Source organism: Lissotriton helveticus, chromosome 7 (assembly GCF_964261635.1).
Source record: "Lissotriton helveticus chromosome 7, aLisHel1.1, whole genome shotgun sequence".
Lineage (NCBI taxonomy): Eukaryota > Metazoa > Chordata > Amphibia > Caudata > Salamandridae > Lissotriton > Lissotriton helveticus.
In genome coordinates this window covers 1,928,424,125-1,928,450,300 of record NC_136068.1, presented here as the reverse complement: position 1 = coordinate 1,928,450,300, position 26,176 = coordinate 1,928,424,125, and the positions used below count along the sequence as shown (strand labels likewise).

At 47.0% G+C, this 26,176-nt stretch overlaps 1 protein-coding gene across 1 annotated transcript in view; it reads right to left on the bottom strand.

The window, feature by feature from the left end:
• Positions 1 to 26,176, bottom strand: part of LOC144767884 (uncharacterized) — a 73,241-nt gene that overhangs the window by 13,886 nt on the left and 33,179 nt on the right. Inside the window, exons 2-4 of the mRNA XM_078651237.1 lie at positions 22,944 to 23,070; positions 10,046 to 10,150; positions 4,730 to 4,843 (exon numbers count right to left, since the gene is read on the bottom strand). Coding sequence (XP_078507363.1) covers positions 4,730 to 4,843; positions 10,046 to 10,150; positions 22,944 to 23,070 — 346 coding nt within the window. The remainder of the gene's footprint in view (positions 1 to 4,729; positions 4,844 to 10,045; positions 10,151 to 22,943; positions 23,071 to 26,176) is intronic.

Sequence of the window (26,176 nt, the reverse complement as noted above, 5' to 3'; positions counted from 1 at the left end):
CCTCCCTATGTATATAGAGATAACTCTAATCACTAGTATATGCAGTAGACCTTTGTACTCTCTACCATTCCTATGTGACTCTTAGAGTATATCCATTCGTATCCCTTCCCTATGTATATAGAGATAACTCTAATCACTAGTATATGCAGTAGACCTTTGTACTCTACCATTCCTATGTGACTCTTAGAGTATATCCATGTGTATCCCTTCCCTATGTATATAGAGATAACTCTAATCACTAGTATATGCGGTGGACCTTTGTACTCTCTACCATTTCTATGTGACTCTTAGAGTTTATCCATTTGTATCTCCTCCTTGTGTGACTTTACATCTTGTACATTTGCAATTTTTTCTGTTTGTATCCTTTATGTAACGCATGTAATCCTAAGTCCTTATGTTTTTCAACTGGTTCTTATGTAAAGCGCTCTGACACCTTCGGGTAAAGTTCGCGCTACATATGTAAATGTAAATGTATTGTATTTATATAGCGCACTTCTACCCAGAGGTCTCGTAGCGCTGTATTCATACCGCTGTGGAACCCATCCTGGTTTTCCTGTGAAATGCCCACTCCTGGGCACCCCCAAGGTGAAGCCAGGCATCCACAGCGCTGCGGGGGCCGTTGTGGAGATTAAGCAAGCTATTGCCCAGAGTCACAGAGTGGGACCCATGATTAGACTAGGCACCGAGGCGAGAATTATCAGGTCCGGGGAAATTGAGTCCAAGAGCCGCCGAGGCGGGAATTGAACCCTGGTCCCGGGCCAGACCTCTGCATCAGGGTCTGCCGCTCTAACCATTGAGCCACGCTTCTCCACATAAAATCGCATAAATAAATAATAAATAAATAAAATAATAGGTGCATCCAAGGCCTACCAGGGGCTGCAGCATGTATTATGCCACCCCTGGTTTGCCTTCCAAACTGACACCACAGGCTGATCACTCAGCTTGGGTAAGGTGGTGTAATCACCCCTTACTTAAATATAGTATACCTATATCTACCTTTAAATATAGACACATATACACCTATAAGCCACTCCTAAGGCAGACCTCGACAATCCTGGAGGCAGAGTACTTGGTTTTGTGTGAGAGGGTGCCCTAGCATGAGCTGAGCCCCTCTGCAGCTTTCGGAACCATGTCCTTATAGCAGTTCTATGATATAGTCATACCATATACTCTTAAGTGCATTATAATCCTTACGGTTAATGCGAACGTTGGTTTGGCTTTATCAAAACATGTTGTGGAAGGTGTCAAACACTTTAGAATACTACCCCCTCCCGCCAGTTCAGGCGACGGGGGTAGCATTCCACCCTTCTAGAGGGAGAAGACATGTAGTTACTGGTTTACCTGGTTAAAGTTAAACAGAGCCCCAGCATCACAAAATGGATGCTGCAGCCACAGACACGAGTCTGCCCTCCTGCTGCTGGACGAAACTCCGGCAGGGGAGGCCTGGACAATAGGTTTCCTGTCCAGGGAGGTGCCAGCACCTCCCCAGACAGGCCTTAGTGTATTGGGGCAGGGTGGGTTGCATTCTGTGAATGCTTTTCAGACACTGCCTGGGGCACACAAGGTGCTCCATGCATTTCCCAGCTCTGACGCGAAACTGGACAAAGGGGAAGGGGTGTAACCACCCCCTCCCCAGGTCCACCCATAGGAGGGACCTTAGAGTTAGTACAACCCCTAAACTTACTATAAGTGTAGAGCCCCAGTCCCTAGGACTATGGATAAACCTGGACGAATCTTTGCAAGACATATCCTGGACCTTCGACATTCCATATCGACTGGAAGACGGAAGAAATCTCCCTTGTGGTCAAGAAGTGACCACCCTGTTCAAACAGGCACCAACTGCTTCCCTGCCGGTCTGCATTTTCAAGGCTCCCGCCGGATCTGGAAGAATCTGCGACTCAGGACACGGAATGATTGAATTCCTGATACTGTCATATTATTGTTTGCACACCTTATATACAAGATGCAGAATCTTGTTAATTTCTAGTCTACGAAACCTTGATGCTATCTCTAGTTCGCCTGACTCTATGAAATACACTCTCTCTTTAGGATTTTGATCCACGTGCTGTGTTTTACATGGAAAATGATCTTTGATAATGGTCCCCTGTCCACCCTAGAAAGATTACTTTGATTTAAAGCTGACCCAAAACTAGTATCTCCTAGATTTAAGAAAGTAGAGGTTGAGGGCCAATTTCTTCAAGTCAAGGGAGCCAGATGGCGCAGTTTTGTGATACTAGACACATCTGCAGATTTACTGTGACGTATTTCCACCTACGTCAAAGGTGCGTCGACCATCTTGTGTTGTGTGGGGAGCCCTCCTATAACATTCTTGTCTCATCCTTCTGCTGATAAAAAAAACCTATGAGTTTCAAGAATTGTGGTTCTGAGTGGTCACTAATTTGATTGCATGTGATCACTGTGTATGATGTCCGAGTTCCAAACCCACTGCCACCTGCTAGTCTGAACCTGGTCTGCTCACCTAAGTTAAAGCTGGAAAGTCACTAGTACAAACACCAGCTCAGTTGTAATACTATCTGAGATCTTGTCACATTAGTGCTTAACAATAGTACTCTTTGTGGATACTGACAAGTGAGCCTTGGCTACTACAAAGCCCAGAGAAACACAGCGTTAGGAAACCACTCAAAGAACGCGTCGGCCAAGCGAATGAGGATGCAGTAAATTCATGCGCATTTACTCACTCAAAAGCAAAAACAAACATGAATTTGATGACAGCAGAGGGAGCATATCTATATAGTAATGTATGCAAATACATGAAGAAACCAAAGGGTTCTTGCCACTGTCAGAAATCAGGAAAGTGTGTGAAACTGGATGGAATTAGAGAGGGTGGCTGATGAATAATGAAGAAAAAGATGAAGAGCGGCTGGCTTGTGAAACTGTAAAGGAGTCCAGCGGTGGCGACAAGCCGGGGAGCAGCAAAGTCTGAAAGGATCTGTGGAGTATCGTCTTCAGCTCATGTGCCTCCTGCTCCAAATGCAGACCTTTCCAGCAGAGGCATCTCAGAGGGGGCAGAGCACAGAGGAACTCCTGACCTTTGGGGAGGGGGCAGCATGTGTTCTGAGTTTTAAAATGGAGTGCAGGGGTACCTTCTAATGCAATGACACAGAAGAGTCCAGCTCCAGGCATGCATCTGAGAATGGATTTGGCTTCATGGCGGGGATGGCCCGCAAAGGAACACGGGGAAAGAGGGTTTGACTCAAGGATGTAGACAACCACTACAATCCACAGCCTTATTTTACACTCGAAGAGTATCCCTTCGGCATGAGAGTTCAAGGGAAAGGGGATGTGGACGAGGATTATGTCATAACCTGGTGCAGCCGTGCCGCTCCTGTGAGTACGGCGCTACGCGATCTGCAGGAAGGGTGAAACCAACGAGGAGGGCTAGCTGAAGGGTGAACGGTCATTGGTTGAGGTGATCATGGAGAACTCAGTCACTCATGGGTATGTTTGGTGCAAACATGCTCACAAACAGCTAAGATACTGAAAGCCTTGCAGGTTTTTAGGTGCTATCTAAAAGGTAGATCCTTTTGGGTGTGACGGAGCACATCAGGTAGTTTATTCACAGGTTTGGAGCCAGGACAGAAAGGCATCCCCCTCTAGTTTACTTTTTGGACACCATGATATATTTAATAAAAGGAGCTAGAGCAGAGTAATGAAGGATGGTCAGCCGAACTGTCCTCCAGATAGCCAAGTATCCAGCATCAACCGTCTTTGCGGGAGTGCCCAAGAAGCAAGAACACATGTTGGACGCTTTGGGAAATGTGGCATTTTTCCAGCTGCTGTCGGAGTTATTGTAGAGATGATACCAAAGCGTGGTGGATCTAGCCTACCGTGGGAGTATGGAGCGTGTCGATCTAGGTGATGAAGAGTGGTCAGAAGAATAGCGCACCCTACGGCATTCCTGTAACTCGCTGCGTGTTCTTGTGCCACATATACCTGTGCATCACCTGGCAGTGTTCAACAGGTTCTGGTCATGGAAAGCGAACCTGCAGAAAGCGATTAATAAGCCAGGAGACAAAATAGGGCTATCATTAGGGATGGTTGTAGTTTAAGGAATGTGCGGCAAAGAAGGGAGAGTTGCTCGTGAGTAAATACGTGCCCCATACTGGATCCCAGCAGCGAAGTGAGAGTTTGTAAGTGCGGGGAGAGACCATTCTCTGAATTTTCAATAGGGGTTTTAACGAAGAACCTACAGGGCTTTGCCATAAGACCCTATAAAGAGCATAGACCATTGTCATTAAAGTCACAAGTGTCCTGGTGAAGGCCTAGGAACAGACAATAGGAACCAACCGCCTTTTACGAAGCGATGTTATTGTCATTAGTAGGGTGGTATCGCTTTCAAGATCTGTGCTAAAGCTTCTGTTTGTTACTCTGAAGGTAAAATAATATAGGGTTTTTGTTAACTGTGTACAGCAATAGTACTTCTCTGTGTGAGGTAACAATCAGGTCGGTGCTTGTAAGCCGGGAATGGCGTAGGTTCTAGAGGGTGCCGTGAGGGTCCTTCTGGGCTCCTGCGATGTATGAACTCAGAGGTGCCATCTGTGCACAGTGATAATTACAGAGGATGCAGCATTTGTCTTTCTTTGCTTTCCATTATTAAAACCTTGTACGTCTACATTACATTTCAATAGAATCCTTGGTACTTTATGAGTGACTAAATAGATGGGCTTAGATCCCTCCAGCCCCAAAGATTCCATGTCTTCTGCCTGACCTGTGCTGGGATAATGCACGCCTTCCCTTCCAGTCGCCTCCGGAGGGTGCTTCGGAATTCGGGTTTCTTCTACTTTTATTCCTAGTGACACTGCAGAACTGGCAGTCACAGAACCTGTAAATCAAATACTGAGTTAGTAGCATGCTGTCAAACTAGCCTAGCTTCTCTTTGTATAATGTAATTTCTATGAATTTTAAGATGCAATATATGGGATAAAGTACCCCCTGCCATGTCTTATGAGCATACTGGTAGCCAACAAGGAGTTTAATGACCACACAGAGGCATGAGGCCAAATTTGTTTATAAAGTCACGGGACACAGAGGTGGCTAGGAATATTATCTTTGCATAACATAGAGGGTATTTTATTCCTTATAATACATGACCACACCATCACTCTGCTCCACCAGTTTTTCTTTTTCATACTTAGTCTGTTGAACAATTTGATGTGAGTGGTGCTCCTACTGCAGATATCTACAATGCATCTGGAAATTGTAATTTAAGAATAAACACTTTTGTGCAACTAGTAATTTGGTGCAAAAACAGATTTGACAGTGTTGAACATAGGTTACCATTAGATCTGGTCTGCATGCCTTGTAACATGCTGATAGCTTGCTGTTCTGTGCGCTGAAGTGCGTCCATGCAGTATGGAAACATTCTACCACTAATGGCCCCTCCCCCGCTGATGACTGCATTTTACGACTAAAGGGAAAATAAAACTAGGCCTTTTATTGCTCACGTGGCAGCTGCATCTAAACAATAAGGCACTGTTCACCCTCTCTGCCAGCAGGAGGTGCTATGACGCCAAGACTCTTCTGTATAAAGCAAATTAAGAGTTAAGGGCAATCACTTATGTCAATACTAGCTCAATACTAGACTGCTGAGTAAATTAGTAACAGGTTTTATTAGGGGTGTGCCTAGTTTCAAAGTCAACCAACTTTTTTAAACTTTGAAGCTGTCTGAAGTGAGATCTTAGGGCCCGATTCAAAGAACTAACTTAAGACAAAATCCTAAACTTACTACCATTTTGGTATTCAAAGAAGGCACTTACTCACTTTGGTATTCACAGAAGGCACTTAAATGCCTTCTGTGAATGTCGAAAGTCTTAAAGTTAGGATTTTTCTCAGTTTAGGAGTAGTAAACTTAGGTCTCCTAATGTTAGGACTCCTAAATGCCTTCTGTGAATACCGAAAGTCTTAAAGTTAGGATTTTAATCAGTTTAGGAGTAGTAAACTTAGGACTCCTAACGTTAGGACTCCTAAACTGAGAAAAATCCTAACTTTAAGACCTTTCGGTATTCACAGAAGGCATTTAGGAGTCCTAAAGTTAGGACTTCTAACTTATGTGAATACCAAAATGAGTAAGTGCCTTCTGTGATTACCAAAATGGTAATAAGTTTAGGATTTTGTCTTAAGTTAGTTCTGTGAATCGTGCCCCTTGTTTTTAAAGGAATAGCTTACACAATCATTTATGGAAGCGGAAACCATTCCAGCTCCCACTTAGGGACGTTCAGAGCGGTGTGTGGACTGGCACTGCGTGGGCGCTGTCCTGCACCCCCTGCTCTGAGCTAAGCGTGGTAAAATCCTGTGCCCCCCTCTTGCCCTGCGGCCACCAAGACCCACCCAGCTATGCCATCCACACCACCCTTCCCAGCTGTGCCCCACAGCTGCACCAATCCTTGCTGGGAGTGGGGCCAGAAGACATCTATTGGCGCCCTGGCACTGCCCACGCCTCTTTCTTTTAAGTGGGGATTGCAGGGTTTTGTGGCAGGTTCAGGACAATCCCTGCTGCAGAACGTCCCACCCATGGGAAGTCCAGGAGTAGCAAATACTCACCGCTGCTTGTGAGGCGAGTGGGCTGCTTTATGGACAAACACTTTAAGGAGGACAAAGAAAAAACCAGCCAGCACGTGCACATGGCCCTGCTTGGAGATTCTCACATTAGCAAACACATGTATATGCGCAAATGTATCTATGTAATATTTGCATTGATTTCCTGTCGGGTATTAGGAGGTCTGTGCTTTCCAAATTTAATTTACTTTCATCTAATTAGAAACAGAAATAAGGTTAGATTTAGGGTTAACTTTCGGGTTACAATTAGTTTAGGGCAACGGTTCCCAACCTTTTCTATGTCCGCACCCGTAGGAAATGGTTAATGTTCGCACCCCCTACAAAAGTTTCGCCGGTCCCTGCTATGCATACAGTACATACGTTCCCTCTTTGACGCACACCCTGAAATACCAACCCACACCAAGCTGGGGGTGCGGGCACCCCACGCTGGGAGCTCATGGTTTAGGGTCACGGGTGAGGCACAGTAGAAGTGTGAAGGTTTTTCAATCGCATTTATATCCGATCAAAGTTACGGGAATCAGAATCATGTTGGTTGCAGTAAAAAAATATACTCTTTATATGACAACAAAAACTGATTGCTACTGAGAATACAAGTATTGGGAAATCCAATAGGTTTAGTGTTGGCTCTTACCCGCTGGCGTTGCCAATGCTTGTTTAGTTTGTGACTGTTTTTTACCACCCCCTTTTGTACCGCTTTTGACCGCCATAAGTGTGGCAGGGTATGCTCAGACGTGAGTCCCTTGCTCACTTTGCCACTGGATTCAAGCAAGCCGGGCTGAAGACGGCTGTAATGCCAGAAACCGGTCCTCGGAAGCTTGTTTCCGGTCCAGGGAAGGCATGGCTTGGCAGTTCGGGCTGGACTGTTCCCATGATGCACAGGGTCAGACTGATTTGCATATAGCCATGTCTGAACTGGGGTGGCAGAGTGGGCTAAAGAACGGTGATGGATTAAACCCAGATCTTTTGACTGGGTGTGAGTGTTTGATTGGTTCAGATGCTCCGTCCATTACCACCCCCTTTTGTACCGCTTTTGGCCGCCATAAGTGTGGCAGGGTATGCTCAGACGTGAGTCCCTTGCTCACTTTGCCACTGGATTCAAGCAAGCCGGGCAGAAGACGGCTGGAATGCCAGAAACCGGTCCTCGGAAGCTTGTTTCCGGTCCAGGGAAGGCATGGCTTGGCAGTTCGGGCTGGACTGTTCCCATGAGGCACAGGGTCAGACTGATTTGCATATAGCCATGTCTGAACTGGGGTGGCAGAGTGGGCTAAAGAACGGTGATGGATTAAACCCAGATCTTTTGACTGGATGTGAGTGTTTGATGTGTTCAGATGCTCCGTCCATTACCACCCCCTTTTGTACCGCTTTTGGCCGCCATAAGTGTGGCAGGGTATGCTCAGACGTGAGTCCCTTGCTCACTTTGCCACTGGATTCAAGCAAGCCGGGCTGAAGACGGCTGTAATGCCAGAAACCGGTCCTCGGAAGCTTGTTTCCGGTCCAGGGAAGGCATGGCTTGGCAGTTCGGGCTGGACTGTTCCCATGAGGCACAGGGTCAGACTGATTTGAAAATATAGCCATGTCTGAACTGGGGTGGCAGAGTGGGCTAAAGAATGGTGATGGATTAAACCCAGATCTTTTGACTGGGTGTGAGTGTTTGATTGGTTCAGATGCTCCGTCCATTACCACCCCCTTTTGTACCGCTTTTGGCCGCCATAAATGTGGCAGGGTATGCTCAGACGTGAGTCCCTTGCTCACTTTGCCACTGGATTCAAGCAAGCCGGGCTGAAGAGGGCTGTAATGCCAGAAACCGGTCCTCGGAAGCTTGTTTCCGGTCCAGGGAAGGCATGGCTTGGCAGTTCGGGCTGGACTGTTCCCATGAGGCACAGGGTCAGACTGATTTGCATATAGCCATGTCTGAACTGGGGTGGCAGAGTGGGCTAAAGAACGGTGATGGATTAAACCCAGATCTTTTGACTGGGTGTGAGTGTTTGATTGGTTCAGATGCTCCGTCCATTACCACCCCCTTTTGTACTGTGTTTTTGAATGAAGGCACGCATTGCATGAAAACAAACTTTGTCTAAAAGCCAAACGGTATATATATTTTATGTAAAAACACATATCGCCCAAGTAGTCTGTGGCACTGAAGGGAACTACTTATTGTGCGGATGTGCACACTGTGCTGTGGGTGTGCACTCTGAGCAAGAGTGAAATATTGTCACTCACAGTCAGGTAAACCAATGGCTGAAGTGGGCGGAGCCTGTGCTCCATGCTGTGTACAAACTGAATGACCCTACAGAAGACCAATGAGGAAGAGGGTTACTGACAGCCTCTCCAAGTAAGTATGCGTAGTTTATAGATTTTATTGAAAACACGCCGCTCTCTTTAACGTGCTCGCGTTTCCAGGATTACTGACACCGAAGTCAGCCAATGGAAGTTTACGATGCAGCAAAAAGAAGTTAAACTACTACTTATGAACACATTTCTGCCCAAGGTCACACACTTCGAGTCATGATCTACACCCATGATCATTACTGGACCGTGGGACCTTGCCCATTATCCAGTCTCACTGTCCTAGAAATATGACCTTCCTCCATTTGTGACCTTACACAGTCTCTACCTCTCTTGATTAGTGACCACACAGAGGCGCGAGGACAAATTTGCTTATACAGTCACCGGACAGCTTTGTTGTTTCCTTTTCCTGCTCACCTTGTCCTTGGATCTACTCCCACGATTATTACTGGACTGCCGGACCATACCCAGGGTCCCGTCTACTTGTTCTAGAGATCTCACCTACACAGTGTTTACCTCTCAGGATGATGTTGTTATTTCCCTTCTTGTTTTCCTTTTTGTTCTGATCATTTGTAAAGCGCTCGGATACCCTCACACGTCATGTTCACGCTATAAAAAACTTTATAAATAAATAAATTAATAATAGATGCTTTCACCTATACTGAACCCCTTCCGTGCGGGGCTGTTTCCCCCCCCTGTGCTGGGTTGCGGGGGGGCGTGTACATCACCCTGGTGCTCATGACGAGGTCAGCTCGTCATGAGCTACGGTGCTCCGGTGCTCATGACGAGCTGAGCTCCTCATGACCACGCCCGTTCCAATGGAACGCTCAGCACAGCAGGGGAATCAGCCCAGCGTGCGAGCGTTCCATTTAACGGGCGCGGTCATGACAAGCTCAGATGGTCATGAGCACCGGAGCGCCGAAGCTCATGACGAGCTGACCTCGTCATGAGCACTCAAGGAGTTAAGATATCATTTAAAATCAGAACACAAGGGCCAGGAGGGGAAGGGGTGATGGGCTGCCCTGCTCCGTTCTGTCTGATGCACTCCAGTGTTTTTGTGTGTAAACTTCAATGGGGTGCAGTGTCCTTCTTTGCTGCTGGTGAGTCTGGTGTGCAGGGTTTAGTTTTAGAACCCCAGGATCCCTGCACCCCTGTTCAGAGCATGCCCACCCTTCTCACCCACCTGTGGAGTGTGCGCCATGGAATCCACAGCCCGGGTCCTGCTGGTTCCCGGGGCTCCGCCTTGCTTTATCTTTAGTTTTCCATGAAAATGAGGCAATAAGCGGGCCTGGAATAAAAAGCAAAAATGTATGTCATATTTTACTGGACCTTGTACAACGTCAACACACAACAGTGCAGCATAGGATCAGACATGACAAGAACCAAAGGCCTGTTTTAAAATCAACTAATGCAGGGGAGCGAGAAGCGAACAGGTAGTTCAAAGAGAAGCATTGGAATAAAGTCTTACATGCTTCAATACTTAGGGCCCGATTATGATGCAGTTCGGAAATCATTCCGATTGAATCAGTTTAAGAATGGTTTACAACCGACTCGGATCAGGAGAACCCGACCGACCGACTACGATGCATCCGAGTGCTTCCAGATACGATTTGGTCAGACTCCCATTGACTTCAATGGGAGCCTATGTTCTGACCGAATGCATAGACTCCCATTGAAGAAAGGGGTGGCTGGGGAAAATCGGGCACCCTGTGGTAGGCACCCCCTGGTGCCTGTCACACTATGCATGGCTGGTAAGGGGGGACCCATGTGTACCCTCACGGGTCCGTTTGGGAAGGCTCTAGGTGCAGGGGGGCCGGCTACGTGCCCCCAAAATCTGATTCCGACTACCGATTCGAGTCGGACGGCACTATTTGGAAAGCGAATCCAGCATTGTAATCGGTCGTACGGAAACTTGCCCCGTGAGACGTATGAGTCTGCTCCGTATGGCTCGGTCATTCCGAATGCAGTCAGGTTTGGATTAGGATATTCCTAACGCCTAACTCGCATTGTAATTGGTTAGTTGGAAACCTTTCTGATTCGGTCGAAAAGACATGCTCCCGATCCGATTCGGACAGAGCAAATGCCGTTAGGAAGCCTTCCAAACTGCATCAGATTCGGCCCCAAAGAATTAAACTAGAGTTATAGTACCAGCAAACCACACAGTGTACAGTGATCATGCTACAGTTAGGAGCATGAACAGGGGTCAAATCTCATCCAACATGCAGACAGGAGTACAGAGACAAGGAGCAAGACTGCAGATTAAGGCAGCGACAGCCCCATAGACAAACATAAGTATATTAAAGAAAGCAAAGAACAAAAGTACAGTACTATCCCTGGTATAAGCAGAGCGTACAGAGGTCGCCCTATGTATGGAGCGCATACTGTGGTGGAGGCATCACATGGGTAGAAGCAGTGATGCAATACAACAAATAAAGACCGACTAAACCACTGCGCATTGCTAAATAACACCTCCTAGCCGTACACACCAGAATGCAAAAACAGACATGCATTAACAAAAGCGATTATCAGCAGTTATGTTCACGTGGGAACCACACGGACCGTGGATAGAGGCAACCCTACAGGCTGTAGAAGACACCAGAGAACAGGAACAGGCAGCTGGCTGGGATGGGTACACGCAGAGGAGAACGCGTCTTATCATACAAGCAGACCATCAAGGAGGTGGCATTTTGGTATATCCAGCGTGTCCAGGTATCAAACTGATAGTGAGCAGACATATTTCATTGCAGATACTGAGGTGTGATTTGCAGCTATTAAGGGGTGCCAATGATATTGGTTTCGGTTTCAAATTATTAACACCAGTAAAAACCCACCAGACATTTACAACTAGCAGTTCACTTGAAACCAGAAACCACCAAAAGGCGATGCCTCCAACTAGCAGCAGAAACAGACCAGGAAGGGCGGCAAACTGGCTGAGCAGCAAGCACCCCACTACAGTAACCCCCACACCTCCTGTGGGTGATTGCTTTTCACAGTGGTGAGCTCTGGGAGAGGCTGGGGGTGGGTCACAAGTCTCCACTGCTGGTGCTGTAGCATTATTAATTCTGTGGAAAGTTATCACCTCAACATCTGCTACTATTCCTGCTTCTGGCACCTGCTGAGAGCTCCCAAACTGCCTGCACATTTCGAAAGACGGCCTTGGGGGTACACCACCGGCGCTTCCCACTCCCAGCGGTGCCAGGCCTGCCAGGGGTATCTCTGCAGGCCTACAACCTGGTGTCCCAGTTGAGGCGTACATACACTGCATGTTGAGTGCAGTACATGGTATAAATACACATATACTGTCATTGTGTATTCCAGGCTCAGTAATGCTACAAAACTCAACAAAGATAGTAGCCGGCTTACATTTGATTTGGACATTTGGACAAAACAAACATCCAAATGCCGGCTCTCGTCTCCCCACCCATAGGAGTGTCCTACCTGCAGGGCAGAGGTGTTGGGGGGCTCTCAGATTGTGGTAGGGACATGATGCGGCTCCGCTCTCCAACCCCTTGGGAGGTCAGGCGCGCCTTGACGCCCCTCGCACCAGCCAGCACTCTGCACGTGAGACACCAGCCTTTGCAACATGGTAAGTGGAAGACAGGGCAGCAGCAGCGAAGGCCTCCTCGCTGTGGTGTTCAGAATCACCTACATTCAGATTACCATTCGACACTGACGAGCGAGTGTATAATGAGAGGGTTGGTGCTCGCACCTTCAGTCTGTCAGGACAGGTCTGTGCAGTGGGCCTCATGTGCTTACGTCAGTGATTGCCTAGCACAGGATTTTACGGTTTATGTTGAATTAATAAAACAAACAGTTGATGGACGGAATGCAGAACAAATCAAAACACTCACCCCCCAGTCACAGATCTGGTTTGTATCCATCCTCGTTCTTTAGCCCACTTCGCCACCCCAGTTCAGACATGGCCACACGCAGATCTGTCTTGACCCTGTGCCTCATGGGAACAGTCCAGCCCGAACTGCCAAGCCATGCCTTCCCTGGACCGGAAACAAGCTTCCGAGGACCGGTTTCTGGCATTACAGCCGTCTTCAGCCAGGCTTGCTTGAATCCAGTGGCAAAGTGAGCAAGGGACTCGCGTCTGAGCATACCCTGCCACACTTATGGCGGCCAAAAGCGGTACAAAAGGGGGTGGTAATGGACGGAGCATCTGAACACATCAAACACTCACACCCAGTCAAAAGATCTGGGTTTAATCCATCACCGTTCTTTAGCTCACTCTGCCACCCCAGTTCAGACATGGCTATATGCAAATCAGTCTGACCCTGTGCCTCATGGGAACAGTCCAGCCCGAACTGCCAGCTTTAACGTATTTACAAATGCATAAAAATGTCTGGGAAACTTTTAATATAGCTAGTTTTTTAACCGCAGCTGTTAGACTAAGGAGGAAAGGAAAATGAGTACCCCTGTGAGATATTGCATGACATTTTTATTTTTCTCTTCTCATCATGTGCAGTTTGATGCATTAGATTCTGTCTTCAATATTCTGTGATGTATTTGACACTGTAATATCAAGGAAATACTTTTTATTGTGTACTTATATATTTTTAGTATGCTTTTATGGTTTTAATTAACCGAATAAAGTTAATTCGACTGACTGACTGTACGGCAGGTGCCATGCAGCGGGGAAGCTGGAAGGAGACAGGGGCTGTGAAATGCAAGGCTTTGTCCTGGGAACTTAGCCCCCTTCCCACTTCATGGCGTTAGCAACGGTGATACGTCCCCAAACACCTCAACGTCCGCCACGCCACAGCGGCACATCCATGTTCCATGCACATGGCCTGGCATCAGGGCAAGAGTGAGCAGACTTCGAGTCCGTCAGCGGCCTCTGATGCAACGTTTGATACCATGCATCCGCGGGGCATGAATGGAACCCTCCTATGGCGGGAAATATTCCTGAACGGGACACTCTTTCTGGAGCACGGCGGACTTAACAGTTTTATACAACCCCTACCATCAAGTTTAACTTCCTGGTGTTGTAATCATGGCGTGCTGCCTGTCAGTAGTAAAAGCCCTTATGTTCCTTCATTAGAACATCCCGGGTCGTCTGCACCGACTGCCAAGGCATGGGAAACATTTTGCTACTGGATTTCCTTGCTTCCTGTAAAATATGATTTCTTCTTTCACCCTGAATTTTGAGAATGGTAAATGTGACAAACATGCAAAGCATGAGCTGGTTCAGATTTTACTGAGGATCTGATTTAGATTTTGGTGGACGGGTTACTCCATCCCAACGGTGATGAATATCCCGCCCGCCGATATATAAATCCCATTATATCCTATGGGATTTATACTTCGGTGGGCGAGTGATCCGTCACCGCTGTGATGGAGTAACCTGTCTGCCAACATCTAAATCAGACCCTAAGTCACTCCTGAACGAAGGTGTAATATTTTTCTCCCAGCGAGTATTACATTGAGTTCAGTTGTGTTTGTTGTCACAGCTGACAGGTTTTTATTTTGTTTATTTTATTTTTTAAAGTTTTATATACGCGGACAAGATCTTTGCAGATATCAGAGCGCTTTACATAGAGGGGTACATGAGGGGGCATAGTCATACAAATAAATCAAATCAAATAAATCAATAGATCAAATAGTACAAATAGGTTACAATAGGTTTCATAGAGGGGTACATAAGGGAGCATAGTCAGACAGATAAATCAATAAATCAAACAGTACAAATCTTTTTTCTACATCCTTTCCAATTCAGTTGGATAGTTGTTCAGCAGACTGTGATTACACTTGCCTGGATACATCATATCAACACATATCAACACATTTTGTTTTTTAATTATCTTGCATTACAACTTTTTAAAACTACTAGTGAGTCAATAATGCTAACTCCTCTCTCAAAACTGGTGAGTCAATAATGCTAACTCCTCCCTCAAAACTAGTGAGCCGATAATGCTAACTCCTCCCTCAAAACTGGTGAGTCAATAATGCTAACTCCTCCCTCAAAACTAGTGAGCATATAATGCTAACTCCTCCCTCAAAATGAGTGATCATATAATGCTAACTCCTCCCTCAAAACTAGTGAGCATATAATGCTAACTCCTCCCTCAAAATGAGTGATCATATAATGCTAACTCCTCCCTCAAAACTAGTGAGCATATAATGCTAACTCCTCCCTCAAAATGAGTGATCATATAATGCTAACTCCTCCCTCAAAACTGGTGAGTCAATAATGCTAACTCCTCCCTCAAAACTAGTGAGCCGATAATGCTAACTCCTCCCTCAAAACTAGTGATCCGATAATGCTAACTCCTCCCTCAAAACTGGTGAGTCAATAATGCTAACTCCTCCCTCAAAACTAGTGAGCATATAATGCTAACTCCTCCCTCAAAATGAGTGATCATATGATGCCAGCTCCTCCCGCAAAACTGGTGAGCCAATAATGCTAACTCCTCCCTCAAAACGAGTGAGCATATAATGCCAATTCCTCCCTCAAAACGAGTGAGCATATAATGCCAACTCCTCCCTCAAAACTGCTGAGCCAATAATGCTAACCCCTCCTTCAAAACGAGTGAGCATATAATGCTAACTCCTCCTTCAAAACTGGTGAGCAACTAATACGAACTCCTCCCTCAAAACTGGTCAACAAATGATGCGAACTCTTCCTTCAAAACTAGTGAGCAAGTAATGTGAAAATCTCTCTCAAAACTTGCAAGCATATAATGCTAACTCCTCCCTCAAAACTGGTGAGCCAATAATGCTAACTCCTCCCTCAAAACGAGTGATCATTTTATGCTAACTCCTCCCTCAAAACGAGTGAGTACATAATGCCAACTCCTCCCTCAAAACGAGTGAGCACGTAATGCCAACTTCTCCCTCAAAACTGGTGAGCCAATAATGCTAACTCCTCCCTCAAAACGAGTGATCATTTAATGCTAACTCCTCCCTCAAAACGAGTGAGCACATAATGCCAACTCCTCACTCAAAACGAGTGAGCACATAATGCCAACTCCTCCCTCAAAACTGGTGAGCCAATAATGCTAACATCTCCCTCAAAACTGGTGAGCCAATAATGCCAACTCCTCCCTCAAAACGGGTGAGCCAATAATGCTAACTCCTCCCTCAAAACAAGTGAGCACATAATGCCAACTCCTCCCTCAAAACTGATGAGCCAATAATGCTAACTCCTCCCCAAATTTAGTGAGCATTTAATGTTAACCCCTCCTTCAAAATTACTGAGGAAAGTCAATGTGACAGAAACTGAAACTTAGACAGTGGGATTCAGCAGCTGCGCGTCTTTCTTAAGAGAAGTGCGCATAAGACTTTGAAACTAAGATACACGAAGGGAGGCTTGTCCGCTGAGCTCACTGGACTCTATACTCCCGCTTTGGATTTCCTAGCATGAAAGCGAAGCCTTGCACAATGAAAGAGAGAAGCCTGAATAGCTAGGTGTAACATAGGTGTACAAAATGGCTGCAGGCTAAACAACATGACATGCTTATGAAGTCATTAAACCAGCATAAGATAGCAATAGCTGATTCACAAAACGTGAAGCGACAGCCTGACCCATGCTATGGTTCAATGTCATATTCAAGCTTTTTCACTGACTCTAAATTGTTAATTGTTATTGTTAACTGAAGCTTGTATAGCGCCAAATCACCATCAGGTCTCTAGGCGCTCATGGCAGAAGGAGATAACAACAGCAGAGTAGATAAAGAAGGAGCGTGTGGCCGTGGCACTAAGCGGTGCTTAAGGCTTCCCTAAACAGGCGCGTTTTTAAAGACTTCCTGAAGTGCAACAAATTTGATTCTTTGCGGAGAGACTCTGGAAGTTTGTTCCAGATCTGTGGAACCAACACAGAGAAGGATCTCCCTCCCTTGGTTGCCAATTTGTATCGAGGACAGGACAGCAACTGTGTGTTAGAGGGCCTTAATGATCGTGTGGCGTTATAAACCCCAAGGCGCTCTTTGATATAGGCAGGTGCTTGGCCATAGATTGCCTTATGGGCAATGCATAAGCTTTTAAACTCCACCCTTTGCTTTATGGGGAGCCAATCTAATCTACGCAGCAGTGGGGAAGCATGGGTCCGTCTAGGTAGCCTAAAAATTAGCCTAGCTGCATCGTTTAAAACCACTTGCAGCCTGCTGGTCAATGTTTTAGGCAATCCCAAGTAAAGGGCATTCCCGTAATCCAGTATTGAAATTATTGTGGCGGAGACAATTGTACGAAGCGTGGAAGGGGAAAGAAGAGGGACTAGCTTTCGTAGCTGTCTAATTAGATTTGTGCAAGTTCCAACAACAGAGGAGATCTGGCTGGCCATAGACAGCTCATGGTCAATCTTTATACCAAGACTTTTTACATTAAGACATGGTTTCGGGGTAGGGCCAAGCTCTCTGGGCCAAAACAGGTCACACCAAGGTGAGGCAGTAGTTGAGACCACTAAGACCTCCGTTTTGTCAGGATTTATCTTCAACGCGTTCGCTGTCATCCAACTCACAGTGTGTCTAAGAATATTTTGGGCTTGGATCTGTGCAGATGTCGTGTTATCAATGCTTAGTAGCAACTGAGTATCGTCGGCATAGTTGAAAATTATGCAGCCCATGTTGGAACTGGCCCTTCTTGCAGGGTCCTGGTGTGGGGAAGCCCACCTCAGCCTCTTGTCCAGTCGCCGGATACTGGTCCGGGACTGGTGGGTCAGTGCCAGGATGTCAGACCTGACCTGACAAGAGAGGGAGTGGACAAAGGGTGCCAAGCACCTGGGGCTACTGCCCCCCACCGTCTGATGCCACAGGGGTTTGAGAGCCATGAGAGGCGTGAGGCCTGGGTCTCATCCCTGATCACTGTTGGTGGTCACTGTGGCTTGCTGTCGGTCTGTTGGGGCACACCTGTGAGTAAATTAAGGTTAGGTGCTGCACAGGTGGTGTCCACAGGTGAAGAGAAGGTTTCCACATGGATTGGCATGGTGGACTCTGAGAGTATGGATAGAGTGATCCAACTGGGTTTAGGATGGCGTAGAACAGGACTGCCCTGCTGTGTGGGCCAGTTTCCGTGTTCTGTCGCCTTAAGCAGGGAATCCCATCGAGGTATCGTTTGGTCTACCCTGGCTTTAGGCTGGAAGGGGGTTGTGTTGGAACTGGCCCTTCTTGCAGGGTCATCCTCAAACTTTTTGCTTCTTCCTCCCTTATTTTTCCTGACCCGTGGCTGTTGGCAATAGGACTCTGCGCACTTTACCACTGCTGATCAGTGCTAAAGTGCATATACTCTCTGTTTAAATTGTTATTCTGAATGGATATACATGTTTGGCATATTTGTATCACCATGAAGTCCCTAGTAGAGTGCACTGGGTGTGCCAGGGCTGGTGATGACAAATGCTACTAGTGGGCCTGCAGCACTGATTGTGCCACCCACAGGAGTAGCTCTAAAATGGTGTCTCAGGCCAGCCACTGCAGTGCCTATGGGCAGTTTAGAACTGCCATGTCCTCCTGGTCAGTGTCCCCACTGACCAGGCCTAACCCTTCCCTTTTTGTGCACATCAGTCACCCCTATGGAAGGCCCAAGGTACCCCCCTGGGCAGGGTGCAGTGTATGTAAAAGGTAGAGCATGTACTAGTGCAGGTGACATGCTCTGGTAGTGAATGGCAGCCATTTTCGTTTTTCACTACTGTAAGGCTATCTTGCTCCATAGGTTAACATGGGGGATGCTGGCTACAGTGGTTAACAGCATTTCTTCCCATAGGAACAAGATAGGACATAAGTATCTAGTATCCCTGAACTCAGAATTTAATAACACATCTTTTGGGAAAGGTTGTTTTTAAATCCTGTATTTGAGAACAGCACTTTTAGAAAGTTGCTGTTCTCTTGTCTGACCCTTCTGTGTGCCTGGGCCTGTTTGTGTATTGACTGTCTGGTTTGAGAGTGACAGGGGCTGGGGAATTCCCCAGGAGGGAATTCCCCTGGATGAGTCAGCACTAGGCTGAATGACTACATTTGCAACTGGAGTAGTGGGAGGAGTTAGCACCTGGGCTGAATAGGGCTGTGCCTGCCTTCCACAATGCTGGCTCCACCCCCCTGCTGGGCGGCTGAGGACCCTGCCCCTCACTCTGAAAGGAAGTCAGAAGCCAGCAAAACAAAGTACTCAGGAAACACCCAGAACTGGTTCAGACCGGGCTCAGGGCCCACATGCACAGGGAGAACAAAGACTTTAGGGGTATAAGTACAGGACCCCTGACAACAGAAAATTAGATCATCCTGGAAATCAAGAAGGAACCTCTGCCAAGGAGAAAGCTGAAACTGAAGAAGGAAGATTGTCCTGCTGTTGCTCTGCTGGACTGACCTGTTGCTTTGCTGCCAAGGAGAGGGGAAGGACTTTGCTGCTGAGCTGTGTCCCCTGTCTTGAAGGAATCTCCAAGGGCCTGAGAAGAGCTGGCTCCCTGTTTTGAAGTCCCAGGAACAAAAGGACTTCACCCCCAGCTTCCCTGAACTCTGCTGAGAGAGTTCTGTCCCTCCTAGAGTGCTTGATCCAGTTGTGGGGCCTCTGGAGGTTGGACCTGTGCTGGGAAGCTTGAAATTAAGCTTGAGTGACTTTTGAAACTGAAAAGTGTCTCATCGCTCGCTTGCGGAGCGCATCCCCGACAGTGCGAGAAGTTTCTTGCCGCGACGGAGGTCGAGATCGTCGCAGCCAGAGACGTCGCATCCTTCGTTTGCGGGACGCACCAGACCGGTGCGGGAGAATCGAACATCGCTGCGAGTATCGTCACAGAGCCTGTCGTCGCTGGGTGAGAACGCCACACCGCTTGCTTGCGGACTGCATCACGTCGCTGCGAGCATCGTCGCAGAATCAACGCATCGAGGAGCTGCGAGAGAGAGGATCCCCGCTGGACCGCGCATCGTCGCCCCGGAGATCGTCGCAGCCCCAACGAGATCGTCGCATCGTGCCTTTGCGAGAACAGACTTCCTACGGAACCTACGCACCGGAATCCATACAAGTGGCCTTCCTCCCCATACAGACCGGATTCGTCGCAACACGCCCGCTGCTGCAGCGGGGCTGTCGCATCGCCTCCCCAGGGTCTCAGGAGCAACGCATCGCTTGTTTTCCACCGCATCAGCTTCTGCTTTTGGAACTTTGTTGCAAATAAAAGGTACTGTGAGTAAACGTGACGCAACTGTGAACTTTTCACGCATCAGTAGAGAATTCTATCGCAACGTAGAGAATTCTAACGCAACCTTAAGAACTCTTTTTGAAACCATATTCTGGAACTGTGTATGTTGGATTTTTGTCGTTTTGGTCTTGTGTAGTTTAGATTAAAAATACCTTTATTTTTCTAAACTGTTGTGGAGTCAGTTTGTGGTGTTTTCACTGTGTTACTGTGAGTGTTGGTACAAATACTTTACGCATTGCCTCTGGTTAGCCTAGACTGCTCGTGCCAAGCTACCTAGAGGGTGAGCAGGGGTTATCTCAGAAGGTTGTCTCCTTGCCCTGACTAGAAGCAAGGGTCCCTATTTGGACAGTGGTACCTACCTCTGCCAACTAGAGACTCCCAGATCTAACAGCCCATATTTACCAGAGAGTCAATCAGGGGTTGCAGATAAAGGTTAAACAAAAGTGGGGACAAAGCAGATCCCTGAGGGATTCCACACTCAAGGGTACCCAGGTCAGATATACAGTCCCCTAGTTGAATCCTTTGAGTTCTTCCAGAAAGAAAGGATTTTAGCCATTGGTAGGCTAAGTCTTGTATCCCAGATGCGGCCAGTGTGTCCAGGAGCAGGGTGTGGCTGACAGTATCGAATGCCGCTGACAGATCTAATAATATCACGGCACTCTGCTTCTTACTGTCAGCCATACCTCTGAGCTCGTCCAGCACTGAAAGCATCATCAATTCAGTGCTGTGATGCGCACAAAACCCCGCTTGACGCTCCTGGAGTAGATGGTGTGACTCCAGGAATGATGAAAGAGACATCAAAACCTGCTGTTCCAAAATCTTGGACAGAAAAGGCAGCTGGGATATTGGCCTATAGTTTTTTAAGTTGGCAGGGTCAGCCCCAGGCTTTTTTATTAGGGGCCTAACTCGTGCTTCTTTGAGACTAGAGGGTAAATGGCCAGTATCTAATGAATTATTCAGTAAGGAGACAATATGACTCTCTAAAGTGGGAAGCGCTAGTCGAAAGACGCTAGTGGGACATGGGTCTGCTGGAGAGCCTGACTTGGTTCGACTCATAAGCTGCCCGAGGACTGTAGAGTCAATCAAGGGAAACTTAGAGATGGTATATTCTGGAGGGGGGGTTTGAGAGTGCAGTAAAGGAGGGCGACTGTTGGAAGTGTTCTTGATATCAGAGAGAATAGTTTTCACTTTATCAAGAAAATAGTTTTGAAAGGTGTTACAATCTATCGGGGTTTCTGATTTTTCTGCTTTCTTACTCAGCTCTGTTAAAATTATAAAGGTTTATTTCTGGATGTTGACCGCGTTGTTAATTCGGGATTCATAGTAATCTGCTTTTGCTGACAGAATACACTTTTTATACAGCTTAAGAAATGCTTTATAATGATCCCGATCTATGTGATCACTTGATTTCCTCCAGCATCTCTCTAGATGGCAGAGCTTTCTTTTGTGTTCCCTCAGAGAAGAGTTGTTGGAACCCAAGTGTGGTCATGGTGGTCTTCAGCTCTCGGGTTGCCACCTCTTTATGAGTTTTATCCCAGTGAACGTTAAAATCTCCAGTTACTAAGACTTTTTGGTAGCGTGTGCAAATATCTGAGATGATGGGGCTAGTAAATCATTGAACAAAGGGGTAGATTTCGGGGGACGATAGACTGTAAGAACAGCAAGGCAGGTATTTTTTAAGGTGATCTTCACCCCAAGTATATCTGCTAGGTCAACTGTTTCTGCCATTAATTTAGTAACTGTTAGATGTTTTTTAAACAGAATTGCCACACACCCCCTCTGACATTATCTGCACGATTGTGCCACATAGCGTCATAATCATTTGGGAGGGTGGCTATGATGTCTGGTAGTGAGCTATCGCCCAACCACGTTTCTGTGAGAGTTAAGACATCTATGTCCTCATTCTGAAGGAGGGTAAAAATTTCAAGATTATGTTTTTGTAGCGATCTTGTATTCAGGCTGGTTAGTTTCAAAGTGGGTGGATTCATAGTCATGCTACTCTTGGTCCATAAGATACCGGTCGCCTTTAGCCTAGTCAGGGTAGTTGAGCCTAGGGTATAGGTACTTGAGTCTAATCGGTGTAGCTCACCTGAAGAATATATCAGTCGACGGCCAGGGGGACCGGCCCCAGGGTCCGGATATGCGCGGACGGGCGCAGACGGGCAGGACTCTGGCACAACTCCGGCACAGGTCCGGCGCGTCCGCTGTACGCGTCCGCTGTGCGGAGTCATGACCGTCCCCTTTTAAGCACAACTAGAGCGCGTCCCAGCAATAGCCCACCCCCAATATGGCCGCCGTCAGTCACTCGCCTGACCGGAACCAGCTCTCAGCGTCAATGCTCGGACGAGAGCGGTCCGGTGACGAGGGGGGGGGGGGGGGGGGGGAGGTCACAACAAAAGTAATCACAAGTACAAGATAAAAGCTTATTAAATCAAGCCCAATTGGAAGTAAAACCAACGATTTTTAAAATGCACACAAAGTGAGAGATAGACCTCCCGGCTTCCGCCTCCGGAGGGGGAAAATATCGTTCTGCCAAGACAAGCGCCGGGCTCCCAAAAACCCTTTTAAGCGCAACTAGAGCGCGTCCCAGCAATAGCCCACACCCAATATGGCCGCCGTCAGTCACTCGCCAGACCGGAACCAGCTCTCAGCGTCAATGCTCGGCCGAGAGCGGTCCGGTAACGAGGGGGGGGGAGAGGTCACAACACAAGTACAAGATAAAAGCTTATTAAATCAAGCCCAATTGGAAGTAAAACGCGCGATTTTTTAAAATGCGCACAAAGTGAGAGATAGACCTCCGGGCTTCCGCCTCAGGAGGGGGAAAATATCGTTCTACCAAGATCACTCTGGTCTCTACAACAACGAAAGTTGGAAAACATCAACTGAGACATGTCAGCCTCTAAATATCAGACACAGGTTTTGACACAATATCAACTATTTAAAGAGCGCGTAGCCTTACCGAGTGAGAGCAGTGCTTGTTGGATTTCATTGGTCACCTTCTTGTACAGCTCGGTCTGCCACTCCTGGAGCAGCGTCCACTCCTCTTCAGAGAAGTAGGCAGAGCCTTCCTGTAGGGTAGCAGGCACCTGGAACACAAAGCAGAGGTTCTCAACCTTTTGACTTCTGTGGGCCCCCAATTAATCATTACTGGAACCCGGGGACCACCCCCTGAATCATTACTGGAACTCGGGGAACTGCAAAACAATATACAACAAATACAGAAAAAAAACATTCAAACAAATACACAAATGATGACACATTTTATTTCATTTTTTCACACATACAAATAAAAAAAAAAATCAACATTTTAGTTTTAAAATGAAGGTTGGAGATTTTCTAAATTCAATTAAAGCCACTCGTCGTCCATACTTTATTCTGTTTGGTGCACCTGCACTGCTCCCACGAATCAATCTAAGAATACTAATGTCATTTTTAGTATTCAATTTCATATTCCTAACACATTTACAGTACATTTAAACATTTTGATTTGTACATTTAGCTTCTTTATTTATATGCACTTTATTAATCTGTTAATATTATTTAATTTTCTAAGTAGTCATGGACCCCTTGAGGAGGCTTCTCGGACCCCCGGGGATCCCTAGATCACAGGTTAGGAACCACTGCCATAGGGTATCATGTGCCATACTAAAACTCTACAGAATATTCTAATTAGAAGATGCATCCTCCAAAAATATGTATTTATTCCTTGCTTTAGCAATTACAGGCAAGAAGTCACTTTTCTCTAAATTGTCATCAACTTTAAATTAATTTGCATCTGCATGCACACGCTTCACGTATGCAGCGCTGTGTCTGGTGCACACACAGACAGCAGTCATTTTAAAACTGGAAATGCCCTGTTGAGCCCTGGTCTCTGTGAACATCTCGATTAAGCTTTATATTGAAGACCAACTGCAAAGTAATGTCTCATTGGTACATGGGCCTGCACAGCACCTCAAACTCCTCTCAGTTATAATCACCTCAAACTCCTCTCAGTTATAATCACCTCAAACTCCTCTCAGCCATAGTCACCTCAAACTCCTCTCAGCCATAGTCACCTCAAACTCCTCTCAGCCATAGTCACCTCAAAGTCCTCTTAGCCATAGTCACCTCAAACTCCTCTCAGCCATAGTCACCTCAAACTCCTCTCAGTCATAGTCACCTCAAACTCCTCTCAGTCATAGTCACCTCAAACTCCTCTCAGTCATAGTCACCTCAAACTCCTCTCAGTCATAGTCAACTCAAACTCCTCTCAGCCATAGTCACCTCAAACTCCTCACAGCCATAGTCACCTCAAACTCCTCTCAGTCATAGTCACCTCAAACTCCTCTCAGTCATAGTCAACTCAAACTCCTCAGCCATAGTCACCCAAACTCCTCTCAGCCACAGTCACCTCAAACTCCTCTCAGCCATAGTCACCTCAAACTCCTCTCATCCAGTCACCTCAAACTCCTCTAAGCCATAGTCACCTCAAACTCCTCTCAGCCAGTCACCTCAAGCTCCTCACAGTCATAGTCACCTCAAACTCCTCTCATCCAGTCACCTCAAACTCCTCTAAGCCATAGTCACCTCAAACTCCTCTCAGCCAGTCACCTCAAGCTCCTCACAGCCATAGTCACCTCAAACTCCTCTCAGCCACAGTCACCTCAAACTCCTCTCAGCCATAGTCACCTCAAACTCCTCTCAGCCACAGTCACCTCAAACTCCTCAGACATAATCACCTCAAACTCCTCTCAGCCATAGTCACCTCAAACTCCTCAGACATAATCACCTCAAACTCCTCTCAGCCATAGTCACCTCAAACTCCTCTCAGCCATAGTCACCTCAAACTCCTCTCAGCCACAGTCACCTCAAACTCCTCTCAGCCATAGTCACCTCAAACTCCTCTCAGTCATAGTCACCTCAAACTCCTCTAAGCCATAGTCACCTCAAACTCCTCTCAGCCACAGTCACCTCAAACTCCTCTCAGCCAGAGTCACCTCAAACTCCTCACAGTCATAGTCACCTCAAACTCCTCTAAGCCATAGTCACCTCAAACTCCTCTCAGCCATAGTCACCTCAAACTCCTCAGCCATAGTCAACTTAAACTCCTCTCATCCATAGTCACCTCAAACTCCTCACAGTCATAGTCACCTCAAACTCCTCTGAGCCATAGTCACCTCAAACTCCTCTCAGCCATAGTCACCTCAAACTCCTCTCAGCCACAGTCACCTCAAACTCCTCACAGTCATAGTCACCTCAAACTCCTCTAAGCCATAGTCACCTCAAACTCCTCTCAGCCATAGTCACCTCAAACTCCTCTCAGCCACAGTCACCTCAAACTCCTCACAGTCATAGTCACCTCAAACTCCTCTAAGCCATAGTCAACTCAAACTCCTCTCAGTCATAGTCACCTCAAACTCCTCTCAGCCATAGTCACCTCAAACTCCTCTCAGCCATAGTCACCTCAAACTCCTCTCAGCCATAGTCACCTCAAACTCCTCTCAGCCATAGTCACCTCAAACTCCTCTCAGTCATAGTCACGTCAAACTCCTCACAGTCATAGTCACGTCAAACTCCTCACAGTCATAGTCACCTCAAACTCCTCTCAGCCATAGTCACCTCAAACTCCTCTCAGCCATAGTCACCTCAAACTCGTCTCAGCCATAGTCACCTCAAACTCCTCTCAGCCATAGTCACTCAAACTCCTCTCAGCCATAGTCACCTCAAACTCCTCTCAGCCATAGTCACCTCAAACTCCTCTCAGCCATAGTCACCTCAAACTCCTCTCAGCCACAGTCACCTCAAACTCCTCTCAGCCATAGTCACCTCAAACTCCTCTCAGCCATAGTCACCTCAAACTCCTCTCATCCAGTCACCTCAAACTCCTCTCAGCCACAGTCACCTCAAACTCCTCTCAGCCATAGTCACCTCAAACTCCTCGTAGCCATAGTCACCTCAAACTCCTCTCAGTCATAGTCACCTCAAACTCCTCTCAGCCTCAGTCACCTCAAACTCCTCGTAGCCATAGTCACCTCAAACTCCTCTCAGTCATAGTCACCTCAAACTCCTCTCAGCCACAGTCACCTCAAACTCCTCGTAGCCATAGTCACCTCAAACTCCTCTCAGCCATAGTCACCTCAAACTCCTCTCAGTCATAGTCACCTCAAACTCCTCTCAGCCATAGTCACCTCAAACTCCTCTCAGTCATAGTCA